Here is an 18,230-nt window from a genome sequence, read left to right on the forward strand (position 1 = left end):
CCTGTCGTACAACGCCCAGTACGGCTACAACTACCTGACAGAGATAACGGACTGCACGGCTATATTCCGAGCATCCTCGTCGGTTTATCTGGCAATTGCTGCATCATGGCTACCATGGATACCATGCCTGTGAACGACACCGGCCTTCTCTTTCCGATCATGAAAACCACGCCTGGAAATGGCATCGACCTCTTCTTTCCGATAACTTCTCGCCCCTACAGCGACAGCAGCTGTTCCGGCCCTCCCTCAGGTGGCTGCACCTTCTGCACGTTCAACAGCTCCACGGCCACCGATCCCCTCTGGCACGAGCCCGTCAGATGCCTGCAGCGCCGGAAGGGTGACGTCGCCTATGTGATGCGAAGCCTCCGGAAGCAGGGCGAGGATGGCCTGGCGGTCATCCTGCGGCAGCCGCTGCGCATGCGCTGGCAGCATACCAACTTTCTGATAAACGAAGGGCATGCCGAATTTCTAATGGAAGACGGCAGGCCCCTGCCCGACGATCTGGGCTTTTGGAAGGCGAGCCACGCGTACTTCTATCGGGAGTGGTACAGAATTCGCGTGGCTAGGGGGGAGGTGGTTTGTAAGCTGAAGGAAAGGACGAGGAATCCGGTCCTGGACTGCCGAATTCAGGGCTGGGTAACCGGGGTGAAGGCGGCGCGGGATGCGGACGGGTTGGAAAACATCGCGGAAGCTACCGAAATTGAGTGGCCGTCGGCGCCGGAATTTCCAGCAGTCAGTGCACGTCAAGACATGCCCAGAAGCACTTGTCGATACAATATTACCGGCGACGCCCTCTCAGGGACATCGTCAACGCAAGGGCGCAAACGCAAATCCATAGATACGACCAGCCAGGTTGATCACGAAGACATGGCGTGGAGGAAGCGTTGGCTGCACAGTAATCCGGGATACGATTACTCCATTGCAGACGATGAATGGGATGAGGGCAAGATCTTACCAGCAAAACGACTCGAGCGCAAACCTGCCGACACCGGAGATCAAGGAAATGAAGCAACGATGCCGCCCTCAAAAAGACGGAAGCGCCAAGAACAAAACGAAAATGCAAGCGAGAAAAGGCATACTGCTCCAGCCAAGCAAAGATGCGACGGAGGGAAGAAGGTTGAAGTTCCAGTCGCCCCGACTCGGCAGAGCAGTCGAATAGCAGCCAGAAGGAAGGATTTGGTAATAATAAAGCTGGAAAGTGCAGACACAGTACAGGTGAAGCAACCGCAGCAGCCGCCTCGACGCAGTCGTCGTATTGCTGAGCTTAACAAGGCAAAGAAAATCAAGATCAATGGGTTTATTAATCTGGGGGATTTTCTCCCTGCAGAAGTGGACGAGTTTGGGTCAGGCAGCGCGGTTTGTACAATACGAATGACTTAGTTTGCATGTACGAAGTCATAACAATTCAAGGTACTCAAGTTTTTGGTAGTCGCCCCTCGGAAGCCGATGTACCATTAATCCACATACTTGTTGATACACCAAAATTCAGCTAATAATCCCTGCACTTTTGTATCGTCATTGTATGTATGTACATACGTCTGGGGCAGTGGGTAAAAGGACCTGCTGGAGCCTCCGCACATACAAAGGGATAGGTCGCTGTAACGTAGGCCGCGGGCTCTCCTCAGTGCCAGTTCGCCGCGAGGCTTTGATCAGATCAGTATCGTGTGCCAATGGAGAGTCCGCAGCGTCGCCGCGGGCCATGGCGCGACCTCTTGGGGCAAGCGGGGGTGGGGGGGGGGATGTCATGCGTGCACTGACACATGACTCTCACAGGCAGCAGAATGAAATGCTTCACTGGGAAAGACAGTCTATCACGCAGAATTGGCTTTTTCTTTGTCCATGGAGAGCGTTGGAAATGACGGCCAACAACTCGTCCAAGAGAAGTAGTGATTAATTATGTAGGTGTTCTCCTTGTGACAAAACATGGACAACTTTCTTCGTGTCCCCTGTAGCCCTGACCTTTTTAGCGGGGTTGATTTTAGTGGCGCTCCAGGCCTTTGGGGCCGTCGCCGCCGCAGCCGAGACCCCGGTACGGAACCTGCTGAGCTGCAGGTATTCGATGCAGTACCAGCTGCATACATATCCGGACACCAGGCGGGCCCGATGAATTTGTGCTATTTAATGGTAGTGCTAATCACTACCAAGACGTGCTGAAATTGTCTCAATCAACTGAACGGTATTCCATTGTCCAGCAGCCAACACCCAAACACGTTACAGTGCGTGCATGCCTTCAAGCCTCCAAGGCTCTCCCCCGCACGAGACACCGCACTGTCCGCTAACTAAAAACACCAAGAAACCAGCCGCTAACTGTTAACGTACTAGTATACAAGGCAACCAAGGCGGGCAACCCGTCCTCCCTTCCCCTCCCTCTCTCTATTGACGAATCGTCAGTGGCTCGTTAATAAGGGCACTAGAATCCCCTTGCAACCTCGCCTAACCTCAGCTCGTGTTGTTTTGGACACTCGCTTTGCTCCCTCGAACTTGCCTTCCTCCCTTGTCTGCAGACTGCGTCCTCCATCTTCCAATTCCTCTTCAACCATCACATTTTCAGCGCTGCACCCAAGCAAACGCAAGTGTCATTCTTTCCTTTTTAGCATCGGTATTTTCCACCGGCTCTCACCGGGCTTGTTGGGCTACTGCCAGGTACGTGCCGTTTGTTATTTTAAGCTTTTTAAGTCCGTCCGACAAGGCCGGCCGCGTGAGAATCCCTTTGGTGCTAACGGCTACTTGTTTTCACACGCAGTCTTTCTTTATCAAGCATCGCACCGCCTGCAGCGACCTGTTCCCGTTGACAACTGCAGTGCCACCGCAGACGGCGACGCTTCTTCCATTTTGGCACACTGCATCCGCGACGTACCGGACCGCACTCCGAGCCTGCCGAGGCCGCTCGCTTCCCTCCACCCGTTTCTCCCTCGACAGCACCACAGTGCGCGCCGACCACCATGTCCGACGACGGTCCGCTGCTCATCCGGCCCGTGCCCCAGCGACCCTTTTCCCTCCGTCGACAGAGCGCGACCCCTACAGATGACGAGCCAGACGGCACCTCCTCTTCCACCACCGCCGCCCCCGCCGGGCCCATCGGCACCACCACGTCTTCGCCCGGCCTGCACAGCCACCTCACCGCCGCCCTCGCCGCCTGGAACCGAAGCACCGGCGGCGGCGAGGCCAACCCCTCGGAGCACGCCTCGCCCGCCATCAGCCGCCCGGCCTCGATTATGAATCTGACCTCGTCGACACTCTACGGCATCTACTCACCAACCACCGGCGGGCCGCGCGACCGCGACGACGTCGTCGACGACTCCCCCTGGGGCATGGGCGCGCAGACCCCCGTGTACCGGCCCGGCCTCGACGAGCCCACCTTTGCGCTGATGCGCGAGCGGTCGCACCTTGACCGCCGCCGCTCGTCGTACAGGGGCGCAGAGATGCCGCGCGGCCCGTCGGCCAACATGAGCAGCCTCCAGGTCGCGTTGCGCACGGCGCTGCTGTTTGTGCTCGGGCTGGGGTATGGCGCGCTTGTCACCCGCCTGCACGACGACGACGACAGGATGCGCACCGGTGCGGCCACGGACGGCCCGGTCGCGCCGCGCCGCGGCTTCAACTCGACGTACCTGGGCGCCTGGGGCGTAGCGGGCGTCGTGCTCGGGTCCCTACTGCCTTGGTTCGATGGCGTCTGGGAGGCGTACTATGGCGTCTGGGACGCCGCGGCGGAGGAGGATGACGTCGTGACGGATGGCGACAACGCACCAAGCAAGGCCGTCGATACGGGACTCGACTATGCGTTGGTGATGCGCGCAATCGGCTCGTTTGTTGGTATCTTCTTTGCCATTGTAAGTTTTTTCTTCCAACCTCGACCGATTCCTCCCTTCAGTCTAACAAGAGAAACCTCACAGCGTAAACTTGCATGGGACTCGACGTTGCAGATCTCCGCCACGCTGGCGCTGGCCAACCCGCTCCTGTGGTGGCTCATCGACCGCTCGATGCCGGGCTTGCTGCTCTCCGCGGCCGTCGGTGTGGTGGGCTCCCTGCTGCTTCTCGGCATCAGCCCGGACATGATGCCGACTCCGTCACTGCAGATTCTGCGCCAGGCTGGCACAGTTAACGGCACCGGCACCGGCACCGGCGAGGGCGGTGGTGCGGCGGCACCGCGCGCGACAGCGGACAACCAGACGATCGAAACGGGCGTGTGGATGGTGAGCGTGCTGTTTTGCAGCTGTCTCTGCTTCGGCAACATTGGGCGCCGGCTGTTTACGGGACGCACGTCGGCGGGCAAGACCCGTTGGGGTGGCGTGCGATGAATGACTATACATATGGCCTCTGCATATAGTGTGTATCACGTTTGGAATCTTGTTGTTTTTGCGATGCAAACTTTCTTGTCACGGGAATGGCGGCGATCATGTTTTCTTCTGGATAAAGCATGTCAGATACCCTGGATGTGATTTTTACGGTCTGCAGCAGACAGAGTGCTGCTGCGAGCCCAGCGATGTTGTATTGTTTTATTTTGTGTTTTGTTTTTTCATTGCGTCTATTGGCTGAGCGGGATGGGCGTTTATCAATTGGTAAACTTCTAGTCACACGTGCCAGGGCGGGCTGTGATGAGAGCTTACAGCGATTTTTTGTCTTGATTGCACTAGTGGCATGTTGGGATAACATCATAATCAAGGTATATAATAATACTTACGAACCGCCGTGCATGTGAACGCCATTGTGCAGCATGTCGTAGACGACGAGCTGGTTAAGAGCCTTTCTTTAGCTGGTATAGGTGAGATGGATGGTGCGAAATGCATGACCCGCCTGCATGACATCATAGACAACTGTATGGCCCAACTGGGGGGATGCGCGGCCAATACATGACAGTGCTAAGGATGAATGATGAGAAGTACATGAGTGGCAAAGACGAGTTATTGGTGATGTCGTAAAATAAGGAAATTTTTGTAGAGGAATTTGGGTGGTTGGTCCAATGCTTCAACCCAGTAGTTACACAAGTAACTATTGGTTCTCTGAAAAAGCAGCTGGACAAGTACACATGGGTCTCTCAGGCTGCGGCCACGAGCGCGCAGGCATAGAGACCCTGAAGCTCGTCCAAGTCCGAAAGTCATCGGCTGGACCAAGACCAGCACCGTGGCATTGGGAAGTTGAGGTCGCAGCCATTAAAGGGAGGGAGGGAGAGTGATGGGCTAGGCTTGCGAGACATGAACCAGGCCGAAAAAGGAAGCATGAGCCTCTGCCACCTGCAGCAAGTACATCATGATCCATCCAAGCCACTAAACCGGGGGCAACAAGATTCAGCGGGCGGGTAGAGCAGAGCAAGCAACAAAGCATGAATGAATGGATGAATTGTGGGAGTCTAATGATGATTTAGTAGATACCACACTCATGCTGCCCACAACATATCGTGCATGTCATCATCCATTGGTTGAGGTCGCAGTGCAGGATTGTCGTTTATTACAACCCGTCATCAGCAAACTGCAAAGAGACGACCAGACGCTCACAGAGACGGAAAAGGAACGCCACCGACCAACCGTTTAATGCTAGCTTCCCCTTGTTGTCGCATGTCGCAAGGGTCTAGATTATTAGTTGCAACAGTCAACAAGTCGACGATGTCATGCCCAAAAATGCACCCGCTTTTTGTATGACCACCTTTTGCGCCTCGTGTACATCAATCAGCCCGCCGGCCCCGGCTTTCCCACCCTGGCCCGTCTTTACTGGTGTTTGGCCCTTTTCTTAATTTATTTCTGTTCTTTGCTCTCGTCATCCCTTTTTTTTTTTTTTTCTCCTTTCTCTTCGTCAAGTTTTATATGAATTTCACCCAAAAGTCGGCGTCTTATACCGTGTGTCCGCTGGTAAAAGCCGTCCGTTTGTTGTACCTGGTATTCGGCAAGAGCCCTTACCCGGCTCCTTCCTCACTACAAAGATCCGCCAAAAAGTCCTCCTCGGTCCGTCCGTCCGTCCACAAGCCAGCCCGTCTCACACACCACCTACCTACAAACAGTGCATCGCAATACAATACATCATGACATTCGCCCCCCTTGGACGACACAGTACTCTCGCCTCCACTTGCTCCACGGTTCAGTAAACGCTTACCCGGACATCTGCCTTCATTCTTTACCGTCCAACTTGATCCTCCGTCCAACTCTCGCTCTTGTTTGCTCTCGCTCCCCTCCCTGCTCAACACGCACGACGAAACGCCTGCACCTGCCTGACTCTGTGCAGTTTCAAGTACTCGTTCGGCCACATCCTACACCAGACTCTCCGCCGCCGTTCCTAACTGGTAGATACCTCCGCCATATTCATTTTCGTCCTCCTCCAATCGCCTTTGTTGGAGGCACCGGCGCGCTTCTTCGCTGACTCGCGCAACTGGCGTCTACCCAAATCAACCCGCCAACTCATCTCTGTCCTCTTCATGTCGTCAGATGCCTCGAGGCATATTGCCACTCCGAGGCTTGATCCTCAACTTTACGATGCCACTACCCCCCTAGCCGACACAACACCTACATCAACAGACGCGCTTCACAAGCTTGAGGAGTTTCCGTTTCCCCAACACTCACAACCGACCGCCCCAATGTCCGCCATAAACCTACCAGAGCCCAACTCCTCCTCTCGGCCCCCGGGCTTCCTCTTAAAAGACGTCATACACCTCTTTCACTGCCAATCATGCGACAAGCTCCTCAACCAGCCCGTCACCCTCCCGTGCGGTAGGAGCATATGCAAGCAGTGCATCCCACAACCTCATCTCCGACGTCGCATCTCTTATCCGGCCATAGACGACCGCCTCGAGGGCTTTCGCTGTCCCTTCCCGTCCTGCGCAAAGGAACACACGCTCGGAGATTGCAGTATTGACGTCACCCTTAGCAAGCTTGGAGAGTATGTCCGCGACGAGATTACCCTTCAAGAGTCAACCGTCGCCAGCCAACCAGTCACGGATGATGCAACTGCGCAAATACACATTCCTCCCTCAACGAATATGCAAGAAAAGGCCACTCACCTGGACCACAACCATGAGATCCAAGCACAAGATCATAATGTATCATACCAACAAACAGACCCTGAAGCTCAATTCAATAAGGAGCATTCCGACGACAACTTCAGGCAAGAAGCGTCGTCATTTGCCAAGACCTTGCAGCTCGCTCGCTCGGAACTCGACTGCCAAGTCTGCTACGCCCTATATCACGATCCACTAACTACCGGCTGCGGCCACACTTTTTGTCGCTCTTGCTTGCACCGCATTCTCGACCACTCTCGATACTGTCCCCTTTGCCGTTGCCGCCTATCCATCAGCCCCCTGCTCAACCGCGAATCATGCCCATCCAACGCCCACCTCACCAAAATCATCGAGACATTCTGGACGGATGAGCTGGCTGCTAGAAGACTAACCGTCGAAGCTGAAGATGCCGCGCGGTCACAGGATCTCCAGACGCCGCTTTTCATCTGCACCCTAGCCTTCCCGCAGATGCCTACATTCCTGCACGTCTTTGAGCCAAGGTATCGTCTGCTCGTACGACGTGCCCTCGAGGGTGACAAGACCTTTGGCATGGTCCTACCGAAGCGACCTCGCTACTTGGGGGACGCCAGCTTCTATGAACTGGGCACCCTACTGCGCATAGAGAATGTACAATTCTTCCCAGACGGCCGCTGCCTCATCGAAACCGTCGGTCTTTCCCGATTCCACGTACTAAGGCACGGCTCGCTCGACGGTTATGCTGTCTCATCCGTGGAGCGCATCGACGACATCAGCCTCGAAGAGGAGGAAGCTACCGAGGCTGCCGAGATGGCTGCCGCTGCCACTGCCGATGCTGCCCAATTCCCGCCGCCCGATATTGCCGGCGACCACGGCTTCCCCAGCGACGCCGCCTCTAGCAGCACGCCAACAACGCCAGCGGCAACCGTCACCGTCCCGAGTCTGGAAACTATGACGACGCGCGACCTCATGCAGCTGGCTACGGATTTCGTCACCCGTATGCGTGACCAGAGCGTGCCGTGGATGACGGACCGTATGCTGGCCATCTACGGCGAGTGCCCAATGCAGGACCCCGCCGCCTTTCCCTGGTGGCTAGGTAGCGTTTTGCCCGTTAAGGACGCCGAAAAGTACCGCCTGCTCGGATCAGCGAGCGTGCGCGAGAGGCTCAAGATTTGCTGCCGCTGGATCATAGAGTGGGAAACTAAGACCTGGTACGCCTGCCAGGCCCCGACCCGATAAAAAGACAAGGTTGAAGAGCATGAGAAAAGCTGACGTGCTCAGGTCTTTTAATACATGTTCCATCCTGTGAACGCAAGGCTCCCCAGGGCTCTTCACGCAATAACGCAACCACATCTAACATAAAGAGGGCGACACAGTCACTACCAGCGTTTGTACATATCTGCATATACCCGGTTGCGGGGGTCATTGAATAAATCTCTCGAATCCCAAATTTGGTCGTGCTTGAAGAATGTATAAACTATTAAACACGTCGCAGCCTGTATCCTTGCCCCGAGACCTTTCTTACCGCCATCTGTGAAAAGAATGAGAACGAAGAATTACACCAAGACGCCATCAACATCTACCACGAGTCTGCGGCACCGTTGGTGCTCTGCGCCATGCTCGGGTCGCCCCATGCCGGCGTCTCTGTGGCCGTCGTTGCCACCGGGATGGACTCCCACGAGCCAGGCATGACGTTGTTGGTCTCCGCCGGCGGCTCGCTGGCCGCCGGGGCATCCCACGAGCTTCCGCCGTTATTGGTGTCGGTTGCATTGTTGTTGTTGTTATTAGTGCCCCAACCATCACCGCCGCCGTTGTTGCCCGCATTGTTATTATTGTCCCAACTACCACCGCCACCGCCATTGTTATCCCAGGCACCACCACCACCGCCATTGTTGCCGGTGTTGTTGCTATTGTCCCAAGTGGTGTTGCCTCCGCTCCCGTTCCAGGTGTCGTTGCCCGCCGCGCCGTCACCCCACGTGTTGTTGGTGTCCTGCGCTGGTTGACCGTTGTTGTTGTTGTTGTTGTTGTTGTTGTCCCAACCGGAGGTGTTGGTGTCCTGGTGGTTTGTGTCTGCTGGCGGTGCCGCGGCGGACCTGGCAGGGCTGTTGTGGTGGCTCTGACCGCGGCCGCGCAGCTCGGCGGCCGTCTTGCTGGGCGTGTAGTACGGGCTCGTCGTCTTCTTCTCATCAATCTTCTCATGAAACAACTCCATTAGACATGAATCACCTCCCACTTATGGAGCTTGGGGCTGGTCTTGAAACAGATACACATACCTTGCTTGTCGGTAGGACGTTATTGCCGCCAGCCTTGTCGCTGGCTTGGCTTACGCTCAGCGCTGCCGCGTTACTGTTCTTGCTGAACGCGCCGTTACTGTACTGTCCTCCCGGAGCGGCCTCCTGCTGCGGCTGCGGCTGCTGCGGCTGTTGCTGCGGTTGAAACATGGGATTCATCACAAACGGCGGGAACCCCGGCGGCTGCTGTGGAAACGGGTTGCCGCCACCGCCGTTCTCGTACCCGGGCACGTGTTGGAATCCGTAATAGTACGGGTTCTGCGACGGGTGTGGCACGCCGAGGGGCAGGGGCCGGCCGGCCGCCCCGCGCCGCGGGTAGAGGGACCGCGCCTGAGGGTTGTGGTTGCCGTACACGGGGCCGTAGTACACGCGCATCACGTTGGTGGCGGCATCGTAGAAGGCGTTGGGCGGCGGGTCGTCCGGCGTCTCGACGACGTCCTCGGTCTGCACGACCTGCGCGCGGATCGGCGCGATGAGGTTGGGCCTCCGCGCGTGCGGACCGGGAAAGGCTTCCGGGTAGGAGAAGGGCGAAGGCTTCTTACCGGTGACGTTGCCGCTGGGGGCGGAGGCCTTGCTGTCGTCGATGGCCGCCTTTGTCTCCTCCTTTTTCTTCTTGTCCGCAGCGGCCGTGGCCTTTTTCTTGTCGGCCTTGGTCTCGGTAGGCTTTTTGGCCTCTTCTTGCTCATCGTCGGTCGTTTCCGTGCCCGACTCGGAGGCCTCGTCGTCGGCGTCCGAGTTATCCTTCTTCTTGCCCTTTCCTTTATCCTTTTTCTTCGACTGCTGCTGCTGTTGCTTTTTGTCCGTCTTCTTCTTTGACTCTTTTTGCTTCGCTGCTTTCTCGTCATCAGTGTCAGAAGACGCAGCGCTGTCCTCTTCAGACTCGCTCGCGCTCCTGTCCTTGTTCTTGCTGCTGGCTTTCTCCTTGCCGGCCTTTCGGCGCTTCTTGATGCATCGAGAGCACGTGCACGTCGGGTGCGGCTCGTCGTCGCTAGCGCTCTCGTCACTAGATGACTTGTTCTTCTTCTTCTTGTCCTTTTTCTTGCCCTCGCTCTTGGGGGAGGACTCGCCTTCGGAGGAGCTCTCCGCCAGCGTGGCCGAGCTGTCCGACTCCTCGGCCTTTGTTTGCTTCAAGGCAGATTTCTTGGCAGTGCTGCTCTTCTTGTTGTCGTCCTCGAAGCGGACCTTTTTGACGACGGCCTCGGCGGCCTGCTCTGCCACTTCCGCCACGGAGGACCTGGCTGCTTTGCCAGAGCGAGGAAAGGTAATTCTCAGCGTGTCCTCCTCTTTCTCATCGTCTGTGGTGACTTCGACCCGGATCACATCGCTAGGAGGAGGCGGTGCCGGCGGCGGTGGTGGTGGTGCTGGCTTTGGTGCTGGCTTGGGCTTCATGGCGCGGCGAGCAGCCGGCAGAGGGGCGCCAAGGACCCATTCGCAAAACAGGATTGGGCCGGTATTTTTCTTGCGAGGCATCTTTTTGATAATTCGGCAGGACGAAGTGCATGACGAGATTATGTGCTGGACTTCATGAACAACAGAAGCTGTAAGGAGAGGTCGAGTCGTTCTGAGAAATCGAGTGCCAGTAACTCTGGTTGCCAGTGGCAGCGTCCTTCACTTGTTGCTGAGATGGCAACCACGACACTACAAACGGAGTAGATTTGTTCTACAAAGAAAACGCGGCGTCTCAGTCAATTTACAGAGCATCATCGAACGGGCATGGGCATAGGGAGCGTAACTCATGCCCAACGATATTGTTCTTTAATCAATTCTGCGTCGTTTTAATCCTGTAGGATATTTGCAAAACAAACAGGTAGCACTTGGGCTTCCTTCCTTCCGAATTCTTTCGCTTCTTCATCCCAAGAGGAATCTATTCTTTCTCCGCGCACCTTGGGCCCAGCCTGGCTGCTCTCCGAGTCAGCACATTCTCCATTCCTTTCAATCGGCGTCCAGTCTTTGTAGTTCACAGTATATAAGAAAAACTGCGTTAATATCTATTAGCAGGATTCCTATTCGCATATACAGGGATTTTTTTTTCCTTTTCACCAAACTCACCTAGTCCGGAAGTCGAACGGCATAGAACCAGCCTTCATCGGTGACGTACCAGCGGCAGTCGCCCATGTGGTCAATAGTAAACCTGTTGCGCTGAGTCCAGTTCCCGTCAACTTCACGAACGTAGTAAAAGCGCGAGGGGTCGTCGTCTGCGGGCTTGAACTCCTGGGGCTCAAAGAGCTTGTTGGCGTGTGCAAACTGCAGCTGCCGCAGCGTCTCCTCCCCCTGGGTCCGCCCCAGACCAGACACGTCGGGGGGGAAGCCACTATTACCTGCAATGACGGGGATCCCTGGGCCGCCGCCGCCACCACCACCGCCTCCAATGACCTGTGGTCCGGGCGCGGCCTGCATGAGGCCGGGCTGGCCGGCGAGGAAGACGGGCTGCGGGGTGGCAAAAGGCTGGGGAATCATGCCGGGCTGCTGGGCGACAACGAAGCCAGGTTGGGCGACGGGCACGGCGCCGTAGGCAGGCTGCTGCAAAGAAAAGTTAGCAAACAGTCCCAGATTTCAAATGAATGTTGCGGAGGAGGGAAGGGTTGAATGTAGTGTGCAATGCAAAAGAGTTTGGCCAGACAACTGCGCTGAAAGGTTTCACTCGAAAGTTTTCATTCAAATTATGCTGGCCACTTCGTCATCGCCTGCCAGCCGCCACACACACACAACCGCTACCGTTCTTTTCGTTTTGCGTTTTTTGCACGCGAGGAAAGAAACACTTGCATAGTAGTTGAAGCCATCGGTGTAGAAAGTCTTTGGTATGATGACGGTGAACGAGGGAGGGCAAGGATCTGCTGGAACGTGAACAATCTGCAAAAGGGGAAGACCGACAGGAGGACCCGACGGCGCGGGGGCGTACGCGGCGTCGAAGCGAGGCACGTAAACGTGAGGGATGGGGCCAAAGGTGGTGTCGGGCACCGGAGGCTGAAAGTTGACGCCGCAGGCTGGCGGGCCAGCGTTTTGGTAGTTGGCCATGATGTTGTCCCGGACAGCCGAAGCAGACGCAGAGCAAGCAGCAGCAGTACCAGCGGCGAGAGCAGCAGAGGACCTTTGTTGATGATGGAGCACGCGGTGGTGATAGTGCAGTAAGTTTGGAGAAGGGGGGAACGAAGGTGGAGGGGGGGCAGAAGAGGAAACAGGAGGAACGTGAAAGTGATGATGGTGGTGATGATGAACAAGGGCGTGAAATACCGGGTGGCAAATGTTGTTAAAGGCAGCATAGTGAGGAGGGACAGCCGTTGGATAAAAGTGAGCGCCAGCTGCCGGCACGCCGTTTGCAAACAGAGGCAGGCCGCCAGCCTGCTGCCAGAATCCTCCGTTTGAAGGCAGCTGCTGGGGGTACTGGGGGTACTGCTGGTACTGCGGCTGGCTCAGGCTCATTCGCGGGTCGGCGCTGGTATACCACTGCCCAGGTCCGAACTGGCCAGGAGGCGAGCCGACCTGCGGGAAGCTCGTAGGCTGGTTGTCGACCGGAGGAGGTGCGGCTTGCCCCTGGGACTTGCTCGACGTTGACGACGACGCCGGTGTTGGTTGTGCCTTGCTGGGAGCTGGGCTGTTGGGGGCGGACATGGCATGCGGCGGGGGAGGATACTGCTTCCCGCCGCCGTTGGCGTCAAAGTGGACGTGTTTGCCATTCTGCTGCTGCTGGGGCGAGATAGACTCCTTGCCTTTGCGCGACGTCCGGCTCGAGTCGTCGACGTCAGGCATTCTGCAAGATACTGCGCCGATTCCGCGCGCGAAGAGAGTGTGGTGGTGGCGATGCGTGTGTTGCAGCGATGCCAGCAGCTTCGAGATGGGGAGAATGAGGTAGTAGACGGAAGATTGGACAAGCGCCGAGAGAACGGGCATATCCCGAGAGGAAAAAAGAAGATGCAACGAATAGTAGGAATGACAACAAGGTAATAAAACGAGAGAGGTGGTGACGGTTCTGCCGGGCAAAGGGAGCAAACGCAGCAACATGCTCCGGCAAGAAGCCGACGGGTTGGGGGCTGCTGAGAACATTCTCAGGCTGATATGAACGGTGACAGACTGGCAGTGATGGGGCCATGAGCACGATTGCTTGCTGTTGTTGTGGAATCAAACAAAGACGTAGGGAAATGCCCATCACTTACAAGCTGTTGCAGCTGCCACGATGCGCCGTCGTGAACCCAGACAGACTGTTCGGGCATTCTATCAAGCGGATCTTCGTATTCCGTCCAAGTCCACGGGAAGCATTTGCACATGACTGAGCTAGCGATAACTCGCGGATAAAGGTGCACAGGCCGTGGGTATGATGAGGTTGTTGTTGCGGCAAAAGTCTCCTTCGCCAACGCGAGAACTGGCAGCAAGAGAGGCCTGGCTCGAGCCCCGAAAACAGCCCAGATTCACAAACGCACACAAGAGAGCCGCCAAACACCCCTCGCGGCGTGCATTCACTTCACCCTCAGCTTCATTCAAAGCTCCAAGTTGCATGAATAAGTATTGAGGACCAACGCCGTGGCCTAAATGGTCTAATGCTCACTGGCCCGTTTGCCAGATTGTTAATGTACATTTGTGTTCAAAAATAGAGAAACTCATTGGAGGAGAGTTTGTCACCCACGACAGCCATTCACATCCACAGAGAGCTCATAGTCTTCCGGTTCCTTTTTCGCAGCTTTGTCTCCGGTCCCATCTTCTAAGGCTTTCTCCTGGCGTTTTTCTTCCCGTTCCCACTTCCTTTCCCTTCCATCGTCAGAAATAAAAATTGGTATACAAAGTGGCCGCCCGCGCCGGGCAAAAGCGTTTTGCAATAAAACAATATAATTACCCAGAGAGCCAGCCGTTATAAAGTCATAGCTCGCCGATGCCTCGTCTCCGGTACACGAAGTCTTCGACTTGTTGGTTTTGGTTTGGTTTTGTTTTTCGTCGCATTGCATGTATTTTCGTATTTTACAACGTCTCGAGCTCAGTGGAGGCGGAGGGGACGGGCTCAGGGACCGAAAAGAGGGATCGTCGAGCAATCTATCACAATATTAGCAACGCGACCATTAAAAAAAAGACAAAAGCCCATACCGTCCAGGCGGCAGCCACAGAGCCGACAATGCCGCCCGAGATGAGCATCGGCCGCAGGCCGCGCGTGCTCTTGAATAGCATGCCGCTCAAGACGCCCGAGACCACCGAGTTGGCCGCATCGTGCTTGCCGCGGGCGTACCCAATCAGCGAGTTGAACATGTTGTACACGATGGCGACCACGCCCGCCGAGTTTCCCAGGAAAGGGCCCCGGCGGGTGATTGCGTTGAGCGTCGCGTTGAGGCGCAGCTTGGGCGGCTGGCCGGCCGACTTGCGCAGGCCCTCCTGCAGGCCCCAGGCGCCGCCGACCGCGAGCCCCGAGACGTAGGTGGTGCCGGTGCCGTAGCACAGGTCATCGGTGAAGCCGCGCGACGGGATCACGGACTGCCCGCCGGGCAGGTCCGACAGCGCCGAGTCCTCGAGCGACAGGTACTCGAGCGTGTCCCGGTTGAGGCCGGCGAGCGGGTGCAGCTGCGACGGGTCCGCGAAGGCGGTGCTCTGCAGGAAGGACTCGACGCCCTGGCCCTCGGTCGGGTCGTAGGATAGAGAGGAGGGGGCGGGAGCCCCGAATGTCGTTGTGGGCTCCTGATGTTGTTGTTGCTTCTGTTGCGGCTTGTTGCCGCCGGAAAAAGCGTTCCAAAGAGATGACATGACGGGCGACGACGCGGGATATTAAGAGCAGCGGGAGGTGTTGATTAAAATGCGTGGTATGGAAATAAAGAAGAATTACGACGACGAAAAGGAAAAGAAAACAAGGCGGGTTTGTCGTTGTCGTCGTGGGTCGCAGAGGCGATTCGGAGTATGGATGACACGGACAAGAGAGAGGCGATAAGGATGAGGTGGACAGCCTACAGTAGAAATTTTTGGAAGCGTTCCGACCAGGTCCGCGATTGGCCCCCTTGGTCTTGCGCTGTTAAGCCGGCCGCCCCTGTATTGTACAGTGGATAGATGGCTGCACGTGATGCTTAAAAATTCAGCCAACAAATCGGCAACTTGGGATTTGCCAGCAGAGAAGGAGAATGGCATTGTTTACAGCAACCGTTGCGCTCGGCATGGTAACATTGTTTAGGCATGCCGTAGAATTGGCATGTTTTGCTACGTGGATAGTCGCACTGTTGGCAGCGTCGCGCTGGTGTACTTCGCTTCACCAAAAAGAAAAACCTTCTACGCACGCGCTGCAAGTCTAGCTCTCTCCTTCGCTGTCCTCGCCCAGCGAGGCGGTACACCTCTTTCGCTGATTCTCCTCGTCGCTTCGAGTTTGACAGGACTCATCAAATCCTTATTCGGTCGGTCGATGGAATGTCGAGATCCGCCCACAGTCAAGTGCCCTCGGTGGAAAGGTGACGGCAAATGGCTGATTGGGAAGGCAGATCACGTTTGCTCTGGGTGGCCGGGAACGGAAGAAAACCCACAGGGAATCAATGGGTAGCCCTCAGTCAAGCCGCAGTGTATGCGGAGCCTCCGTGAATTATTAAAACACTTGACGGTGTAGAAATAACCCTTACTGATGATGAGGAAAGAAAAGAAGAAAAAGTTGAAAAGTTGAGGCGGCTGGCAGCCTTTTTATTCTGTCAGTAGTGGGGCAAGACGCTAATTCGTTTCGGGTTTCTCTGCCATTGACAACCGACTGGAGATCAACGATGGAGCAGAGACTTCGCAACCCATGTCCATTGTACAGCAGAGATTTTAACCCAGGCGACGTAAATTTGCGTAACTTACGGAATCGACGTTAAGAAAGAGTCCAAGATTTCAATTTGATACATAGTTGCCAAAAAAAGTATACATGCGTCTTTGTGCGCGACGTTCCAGCGATGAGTGTAGCCGCTGCTCATATTCTGTCTTTTCTAGTGCCCCAACTCCATAAAACATCAGATACCTCCCAGGATCCTTTTTTGTCGTGATTTTCCCAAGTTTTTATCGTTATTGATATTGTCGTGAGTAAATTTTAAAGACAGAAAGAAAAATGTGGCAAACAGCATCCACGTAGTAACCGCATGTTAGCGATGGTTCGAGTCGTGCCGCTGTAGTAACGGTCTCTGGTCCCAGCTTTCGGCCTGAGGCCGGTCGTTGTGGCCATTCGCGCGGCCATTGATCTGGACGCTATCCGTAGCACTCTCCTCTTCATCTTCTGACGTGAATTGCTCGTCGTCATTCGTCTTATAAATGAAGTACTGAGCAAAGACGCCAAAGTCCATGAAGAGCGTTACGAGAGCACCAGCTAGCCAGCTGAGATTGACGAGGATGTACCTGGCATAGATCCGGCCAGCCTCGCCGTTCTTGCAGCGTTTCTCGCCGCAGTTGGGCTCATAAGCAAAGATGGAGAGCACATATGTGATGTTGCCGAGGCAGGCGAAAAGAAAGAATAGCATGCTCAAGCCCTCGGTCGTTTTACGGCGGTAGTTGAGAATGAGTTGGGGCATCCTCGACGCAATGTAGGCGACGGCGCAGAGGTACCCAAAAAACTGACCGACTTTGTTGAACTCGAGCTCGTCATTGCTCGTTTCCGGCTTGTGCTCACGCGGGCCTTTAGCGCGTTCGCCGAGAAACCAGCCGAGCACCCCGGCAGCGCAGACCATGAGCACAATCAACGAGTTCCATAAAAGGGTTTGAACCACCGTTGGAGGTGGCGGCGACTCCTTAGGTGGTTCACCGAAATGAGGGACAGCGGGTGACAGCCCAGTCCAATCGGATCCTCTGCGTTCTTGTGGTACGTCGAGGAGGGCCGTTCGCTCGTTCGACGTGTTGTCGGGCTTGGGTGTAGGGGCTGGGTCTTTCCAGGTGAAGCCGCGATAGTAAAAGCACTGGAGAAGCAGGACTATATCGGCGAGGGTATAGTAGATGGCAAGGATGATCTGTCAGGTAAATTGTGGTCAGCACGTGCCATTTACACAAGAGTGGAAAACGTACCATTGTAGGCAGAACGCCCTGCATCACGGCTCCAATAATGTTGAAGACATCACCGAGCAGCCAGACAATGATGAATTGGATGGACAGGGCATCCACATTTCCGCGCTGGAAGTTTTGGATAATCTGGGGAGAGAAGACGACGACTTTGGGAAAGGGTGGTCAGTTATCGGAGGATGGGATGGGACGGATCGACGCAGCTTACCCCAGCAAGCAATGGAGATGGATCTGGCACCGAGTCAGAAAAGTACAGTAAATATATCGGGGTAACGGATAGGTTCTTACCCGCAGATTCCAGAAATAGCCTCGACATCGAGGTGGAAGGTCGAGGTGGGAGGTGCCATGACGTCGGATCGGCCGTGCAAAGAGGCTCGTGAATGGTGGTGGTGATGACGGCGGCGCAAGGCTCTGTGATGCGCTATGAGCTGACCGGGGCAGTCATGCGAGCACGGTGAAATGCTTTCTGGAAACTGCCTTTATTAAGATGAATGGGAAGAACAAGAGGAGGGACAGGTGCATTGAACCATACCCGGGCGCCGGGGATGGAGAAAGAAGGAAGCCAGCACGGGAAGGACAAAGTGCAAAGACGGACCAGATGGGGCGAGATGGGGCGGTTGAATTGATTGACTGCGTGAAAGTTTTCAATTTTGCTTGATTCCGTTTTGAGCGGTACAAAGTACGAGCTGGGATTGGGAGCCTCGTCCAGCGAGTGACAGCCGCTGTCGAGTCGTTTGGCGCCACCTTTACGCCACTGCGCGCCACTTTTCAGCTAAAAATGTTGCTTCGAGGTGACACAAGTTGAGTGGCAGTGACCACTGACCACCAGTTCGGCCTGCCTGTGAACTGGGCTCCCGGGAGTTGCAGGCCCTGAAACTCGATCTACCTACCGTACAAAGGCAGGGGTGGGAATTAATTTCATCACCTGAGCAAATATCAATTGCCGTCACCTTGATAGACAAATATTTTATATCTTTCTTGTCTTTCTTATTATTCTTGTCTCTTTTGTCTTTCTT

The 18,230-nt window shown here is 55.5% G+C and overlaps 6 protein-coding genes across 6 annotated transcripts; 2 read left to right on the forward strand and 4 right to left on the reverse strand.

Moving 5' to 3' along the window:
• Positions 1-2,942: 2,942 nt before the first annotated feature.
• ISF_06535 (INSIG domain protein) lies at positions 2,943-4,295 on the forward strand (the record flags this gene model as incomplete). The annotated part of the gene is made up of 1 exon (XM_018850139.1): positions 2,943-4,295. One exon carries the CDS (start codon positions 2,943-2,945, stop codon positions 4,293-4,295), a length of 1,353 nt encoding a protein of 450 aa, XP_018702627.1.
• A 2,264-nt stretch (positions 4,296-6,559) lies between these two features.
• Positions 6,560-8,194, forward strand: ISF_06536 (S16 family peptidase; the record flags this gene model as incomplete). The annotated part of the gene is made up of 1 exon (XM_018850140.1): positions 6,560-8,194. One exon carries the CDS (start codon positions 6,560-6,562, stop codon positions 8,192-8,194), a length of 1,635 nt encoding a protein of 544 aa, XP_018702628.1.
• A 340-nt stretch (positions 8,195-8,534) lies between these two features.
• ISF_06537 (hypothetical protein) lies at positions 8,535-10,716 on the reverse strand (the record flags this gene model as incomplete). The annotated part of the gene is made up of 2 exons (XM_018850141.1): positions 8,535-9,149; positions 9,229-10,716. 2 exons carry the CDS (start codon positions 10,714-10,716, stop codon positions 8,535-8,537), a joined length of 2,103 nt encoding a protein of 700 aa, XP_018702629.1.
• A 579-nt stretch (positions 10,717-11,295) lies between these two features.
• On the reverse strand, positions 11,296-12,993 carry ISF_06538 (hypothetical protein; the record flags this gene model as incomplete). The annotated part of the gene is made up of 2 exons (XM_018850142.1): positions 11,296-11,766; positions 11,953-12,993. 2 exons carry the CDS (start codon positions 12,991-12,993, stop codon positions 11,296-11,298), a joined length of 1,512 nt encoding a protein of 503 aa, XP_018702630.1.
• A 1,200-nt stretch (positions 12,994-14,193) lies between these two features.
• Positions 14,194-14,964, reverse strand: ISF_06539 (mitochondrial import inner membrane translocase subunit tim23; the record flags this gene model as incomplete). Its single annotated transcript, XM_018850143.1, has 2 exons — positions 14,194-14,265; positions 14,317-14,964. The coding sequence occupies 2 exons, from the start codon at positions 14,962-14,964 to the stop codon at positions 14,194-14,196; spliced, it is 720 nt and encodes a 239-aa protein (XP_018702631.1).
• Positions 14,965-16,310: 1,346 nt separating this feature from the next.
• ISF_06540 (PQ loop repeat protein) lies at positions 16,311-17,561 on the reverse strand (the record flags this gene model as incomplete). The annotated part of the gene is made up of 4 exons (XM_018850144.1): positions 16,311-17,165; positions 17,221-17,363; positions 17,423-17,445; positions 17,503-17,561. The coding sequence occupies 4 exons, from the start codon at positions 17,559-17,561 to the stop codon at positions 16,311-16,313; spliced, it is 1,080 nt and encodes a 359-aa protein (XP_018702632.1).
• Positions 17,562-18,230: the final 669 nt, after the last annotated feature.

Source organism: Cordyceps fumosorosea, assembly GCF_001636725.1.
Source record: "Cordyceps fumosorosea ARSEF 2679 chromosome Unknown scaffold_17, whole genome shotgun sequence".
Lineage (NCBI taxonomy): Eukaryota > Fungi > Ascomycota > Sordariomycetes > Hypocreales > Cordycipitaceae > Cordyceps > Cordyceps fumosorosea.